At 40.1% G+C, this 6,692-nt stretch overlaps 1 protein-coding gene across 1 annotated transcript; it reads right to left on the bottom strand.

The window, feature by feature from the left end:
• Window positions 1–948: 948 nt before the first annotated feature.
• LOC148277855 (uncharacterized) lies at window positions 949–2,518 on the bottom strand. Its single transcript, XM_088232286.1, has one exon. It carries the CDS (start codon window positions 2,516–2,518, stop codon window positions 1,580–1,582), a length of 939 nt encoding a protein of 312 aa, XP_088088412.1. The 3' UTR covers window positions 949–1,579.
• Window positions 2,519–6,692: the final 4,174 nt, after the last annotated feature.

The raw sequence follows: 6,692 nt of genomic DNA, 5'->3' as shown, positions 1-6,692 counted from the left end.
CAGTCTAATAGTAAACTGGTTTCAATTCGTCAACAATAAGCAGCGATTGGATGACTCCCCAAAGCAATCTGGACCATTATTTCCTTCTCAACCAAGATCAACTAGTACAATGGAATGCGAACTTCGACAATGGACTTAATAATCGGCCATTGTTTAATTTTGACAAAATAAGCCGTTATTATACGCGATCAAAAATCGAAGGAAGTAAACATTTTGTCGTGACTCGTACGTTTTGTTAGGGTCATGGGTGTATTCAATATCGAGTATCGAAGGAAACATTATACGGAAAATTATCGGTGTTAGAATCCATTGTTTGTTGATAGACGTCTCAGTTCTGGAAACCTGAATTAGACGTCCGTTCGGAATATTTGCACGATTGCCGCTTTCAGAAATAACCGAACTAACCGGATTGTTCATTACGTTCTATTTAAACATGAGATTGTTTGTCGCGTTATTGTGATACGAATATACTTCTCCCGAGTGCTAACGACAATAATGTCTCGATTTCGAGGTAGGTATCGGTATTACCTTCCCTAATTCTCGGTGACTTTCCTGCTTTATCTCGAAACTGAATGGGAAACGACGTCCTCGGCCATTGTAACTTAAATAAAAGGAAGATTTACGCCACGAGACTCCCGCAAAAAATTGCTCTCTTTCTGTGGAATTCTACCATAGAACAATAAAATGTTTATTGGCAAAAACATGCAAATACGTACAATTATGTAAATGACAGGCATTTTGCATAGTTGCATATTTATTAGTGTGTCCCGAAATTGCAACATCTTTTGAGGCCATGTCGTAAAACCTGCAATAAAAGTTTATGATCTTTCCCAGTCAAGTAAGTCTTTTATAGCGATTATTTAGCCAAACTACCGAAGTAAAGCATTTTTTGCAAAACTTAAAATTTTCCACGAAAGCCATCGAGAGAAGGAGAGTAGGTAAAAATGTTCTCTACCGAGTGGTGGTAAGTTAAGGACCATATAATACTGCGCCAAATATTCTCATGATTACGAAGTACTTACATAATACGTATTATCCACACCAATATTTGATAGAATATAGGATTGACGCGACTATGAAAACAAAATTAAAATTGTTACTCGAATAGATGAGTAATATTTGAAATGTTTTTACAGTACCTACATTAAAAATGCAATTAATTTTACCGTTGATTTGAAAAAGTAGCAGAAAAACTTGGTTTTGAAGTACGGAAATGAGAAGTATAATTTTAGGAAGGTAATAATGTATCCAGACTTGTAGTAACAGGTAACAGGGTCATCACACAGAAGGGTCAAGGGCGCCGCTGAAGAGCAGACTAAGCGGGACTTTAACATAGTAATCTCGGCGCGGAATGGCGCAGCCGAAGAGTACTCTATTCGAGAGGAACTTGTATACCAGAATAAAAACTTCCACGTTTTTGTACAAGGGAACAACGTAAATATAAAAACGCAAATACCCCGTTCATTAAATATATACAGACAAGTGGGCGAGTTACTAAGGAGACTATAGCGTTATGTTACTCTATCTATCACATACACATCGTATCCTAGTGACTGTCGGGGACTAGGGGGCGGGGGCGCTAGGAGAGGTAATAGCGGCGGCCCAGGGACAGGTCCTCGGGCTCCGTCTGCTCCGGCAGCAGGGGGCACCCCGGGCCCTCGGAGGAGTCGCTGCACGACAAGGGCGACGGGGGCCCCGAGGCGGAGCCCGCCCCCGAGTAGGCGGAGGGCCCGCACTTGTGGTGCAGCAGGTGGTGGCGCCGCCGGAAACTACCCCCGCAGCGCTCGCACGCGAAGGGCTTCTCCCCGTTGTGCAGCATGGCGTGCGCCTTGAGCTGGTTGGAGTCGGAGAAGCGCGCCTGGCACAGCGCGCAGCGGTACGGCCGCTCGCCCGTGTGCACGCGCAGGTGGCGCCGCAGGTTGGCGACCTGCACGAAGTGGCGCGGGCAGTGCGGGCAGCTGTACGGCTTCTCCCCCGTGTGCAGCCGCAAGTGCGTCTTCAGGTGGTGGTCGCGCGTGAAGCGCTTGTGGCACTCCCCGCACTCGAACGGCTTCTCGCCGGTGTGCGTGCGCTCGTGGTTCTGCAGCACGTGCTTGTAGCCGAAGGACCGCGCGCACACCTTGCACGTGAACAGCTTGTCGCGCGGCGGCTCCCGCGAGGCGACGGCCGGCGGCGACCCGGCCGAGGAGGGCGGCGACAGCGGGGCGGGGGGGCTCAGGTGCGCGGGGGGCTCCTTCTTCACGGCGGGCCGCCGCTTCCTCGGCTTCTTCTCGGCGTCCGCGTCCCCGCTGCTGCTGGTGACTATGTGGTTGTTGTTGTGGAGCTTCCTCGGCGGCGGGGAGGGGCTCGGCGGGCAGGGGGGCCAGGCGAGCAGCGCGCGGTGGTACAGGGCGGGGGGGAGGGCGGGCAGTCCGAGCAGGGCGGCCGTGTGGCTCGCCAGGAGCTGTCCCGCGCTCAGCAGGGGCGGGTAGGCGGGCTCCACCCCCCCCAGGCCTCCCAGCCCTCCCAGCCCCCGCATGCTCCCTTCCTGCTTCATGCTGCTCAGAGACCGCACGCACACCACACCTGGAGAGAGAAAAAAATATATTGAAATAGTTTTGCAAACGGTAGAATTTTGTAAGAAATTCCGAAAAGCGCAACGATAATAATAATCGACACGACGTGATAGTGCAGTAGTAAAATATTTACTCTAGCACAATAGCCAAACTGCCCCGGGGAGATGATTATAGTACCATTGCAAAAAATAAATAGTTGGCATCTATTTTTACTATAAAAACGAATAGAATGGAATCGTGAAACCGAAATTTATTGTCATTTATCATTTCTTACACTTCAGTCCACGCGTGTGTGAATGGCAGACAACCTTTTATGTCGGTTTAATTTTGCGATCCCACTCGATCTATTGATACGCGGACATATCGAGCTCGCCCGCGATACATTCCTCTCTCCACCCGTCAACTGACGATGCAATTTTGTATTCTTCTGCAGAATAACTAGAGAATGTTTGTTTTCTCAATGACATCCAGGTGGATAAAAAAAACTTTCGGTCCCCCGAAAACTGAAGGGTTTCGATTTAGCGCGCCGGGATAATACGGTCTGATTTTTTTCGAAGAGGAAGCGAAAAGATTCTCGAAAGAATTCTCGACTGCACATGCCTCCGAAGGGGACTTCCTTATATGTGTGCCATTTGCATTTTACGGAAAACATTTATTTGACATCCTGAAAAAATGGCAGTTAATCATTAAAACCATTTCACGAAACGATGTCCCGAACGATTTCGGTAGACACAGGAAATGATCGCGAGTATGTCCGACGGTTGCCGATGGGGATACCGATATGTTTATATATGTACTAATGCACTCCGATGAGCCAAGATACGTCGTCATCTGGTGACACTCGTCTCTATACGGATCGGAGCATTAGCAAGCGCTACATCCCCATAAATCCTAACTGTTCCGAAATGAAATAAACAGTAGTTATACCCTTCAAAAAAGTCTACGAGTTTCATTATAAGGAATGAATTATATCAATTTATGACATAGTCATGCCTTATGACTTACTAAATATTAGAAAATGCATCATTACAGAAAAGCATAATTCAACGTAGTTACGCAGAAGCAGCCAGCCATGGAAAAGTGAAGCTGAGATAATAGCACGTTTGTGTAAAGAGTGAATAATCAAATTTACGCAACAGTTCGAATGTTTTTGACTTTAACTCTTGTGTGGCTGTGATGTCACACTAGTCGACATAGGACACAAGACTTGATATATCTCTCATATTTTTTTAAATTATGAATTTATATTTTTTGTAATCTTCAATTGGACATTTTCACACCCGATTTAGAAAATAAAATTTGTGTAATTATACTCAATGTTAATACAAAAAATATTTATCCTTGCTACGCGAAGAATGAATGTCCACTAATTCAGCATCACATCTATACAGATACTTTATACAAGAGAGAGCACGAAGATAGTCATAACAAGGAAGACAGAGACGCTGTTCTGCGGCGGGTGTTATCTAAAACAGATTTAGTCTTCAGTCGGTTGATGACCAGTAATGGGGAACGCACGCGCGTAACATGAGTGGCGTATTTGTGATTTTTAATTTATTTTGCTAAAAAAGGGCTTCATTATATATATTTTCGCATAAATTATGGGAAAAGAATGAATAAAAAGTGTGTCTCCATGTTTTTTTTCTTTTCAAATGCCTGAACTTTAGAATATTCCGTCTTTTATTAGTGGTAACATGATGTTACATCACTGCGCGTAAAGGGATTATTTACCACAGTCTTTTAAGAGTTAATAAACGATAAACAGTAAATTTATTAGTTTTTTTATATTACAAACAAGAATTTAATTACGTATTTGACCAGATTTGCTGATTTTCAAAGTACCGTTGAGATTTTTCTAGTGCTGTGGGTGTTTTCTAGTGCAAATTGAGAAATGCCGTTTTTGTGATAGTCGCTATTTTCAAAAAGTGATTATTAAAGATTTTGTATGAAAGCGGCCTGGTGGTTTTCAGGAAAACATAGGATTGACCTTACTGTACCCAATACACCAATATCTTATTTTTTCAAATTTGTGGCCTGGCTGCTTTCTGCATAACTACGTTTAATTATACGCTTGCGCTAAAAGGAAACTATTAAAAAAACACCAACAGCCAGATAATTTAAATTTTCAAGGATAAAACAATGTTGATCTATTTGTCGCGGACACCGAATCAGGCGGTTTGAAACTCGCTCTACCACAACTTGTTCCATATTTTCTAACATAGTTATTTACGACTGAAAAAAATGGTCCCGGTATTGAAATATTTGGGCAAATCATAAGAACACAAATGTTTATTTTTTAAACTATGCCAAATACATTGAACGTCGTCATTTACGTACCGATTGAGTATTCGTCAAAAATTAAATAGTACACAGGGGATCGCTTAAACAATGTTCCGAAGAGATTCGCGACCAGCGTACCAACTTTTTAACAAACTAATTTGTTGAAATCAACAATGCTTCTTTACATTATCTCGTGAATTTAATCACAGATAAAGCTTAGCTCCAACCAAATAAAGCTCTAGAACTCGCCCAGATTAAACGAAGGCTGTATTTGGAAATTCAATTCATTAAAACGTATTCCTTTGTGCAAACTAGAGGACCCGGATGGTGATCGGACCCTTTGTCGGGAGGAATTCCAGGGTCACTAATTGATATGGAGAGGAAGTGACCTCTCCGTCTACAGGAACACCAAACATTTTCTCCCCGTTGACCTAAATTCTTACTCTGCATTATAATAAAAAGTTATTCATTGTAATCTAATTACTGCATTCTTCGTTATATTAACTCGACATGAAAAACGTATGCATACATTTTATAACGAAGCTAATATTCATAGATGCCCATTCGTATATACCTAAATTGAGAAGATGTACAATTTAGACATCTTTAACGACTCAGCTCTCTGCTACAAACGGAAACTGAGTCTTATAGACTTTAATGTTTAGTATCACTAATATTATTATTGTTATTATTGGAGCACATAAGGGAATTTGCTTATGTGTGCCCTACTTCAAAGTTTAAAGTTACACAAATTCTTCTTACATCTTGTTGTATTGTTAGATAGTTATTTCATATATTGTGTTGTGTACGTAATTGGTGCTGTGTTAGGTTTAGTTTTTGTTTGTAATATTGTCTAGATTTATATTAACATAGCACTGTGTGCACAACATTAAATTTAAACAAATAAACAAATAAACCTAGTTCTGTAGGAACATACCGAATTACCGAATATGGGTTACAAACATTACAATTTTTAATAAAATAAATAAAACAACATTTTTTAACCGCTTACTTTTTTTTTGTTTTCCAACGACCGGTTTCAAAGCAAACAAGCTTCTTCGTCAACGTTTACGTAACTAATGAATTAATTCCTATTTTATTTTTATCATGTTTACTAAATACTAAACGTGGACCCAATAAATCAATTCTTTTTTTCCTTTCAAGGGTGGTAATTTGATTTCAATATTTTCGAAGCTAGACAGGAGAGGACTTAAAGAAATATTTTTTATTTGGTTATTAATTATTTTTTTCCAATTATGAATCGCGTTTTTAATTTCTAAGACTTCTATGTTGTCTAATTTTATTATTCTATTTTCAACATGAAGTACTTTCTATCCAGTATCTTGAAAGTCAGTGAAAAAAATATAATAAAAAAAAGTTAGTGGTTAAAAACAAAGTTGTTTTATTTATTTCATTAAAATGAATAACCACAAAGTTAGTGCTTCAAATATAAACTTTTCATTACAATTTTTGTTTATAAATTTAAATAAACCACATGAAGCTTCCTACCGCATCGTCAAGACTTGTACTAAATTATAATTACACGCGTCACTAATACTATGATGTTACTACAGTATCTCTGTTTAAATCACGTCTGAAAAAACATCTCCTTTCACTTTCTTAATCTCTTCTCTTTTCCTTTTTCCTCATTTTTCCTTTTACCCATTGAGTAAAAGTTTCGATTTGAGATAATTTATAAACAAATACGTTTATTTCTATTTATATATTTTATATTTTATCGTATCTTTGGCTTTTTAATCTTTATTTTCTGTTGAATATGTCTGTAACTTAAATTATAAAAATAAAACTATTATTTAATTGGTTGGTTGAAAGAAATTGCCATTTGGCAATAAGCCT

Source organism: Micrasema longulum, unplaced genomic scaffold (assembly GCF_059751315.1).
Source record: "Micrasema longulum isolate JH-2025_06_02 unplaced genomic scaffold, ASM5975131v1 h1tg000967l, whole genome shotgun sequence".
Taxonomy (NCBI): domain Eukaryota; kingdom Metazoa; phylum Arthropoda; class Insecta; order Trichoptera; family Brachycentridae; genus Micrasema; species Micrasema longulum.
This window is presented reverse-complemented; position numbering and strand designations above follow the sequence as displayed.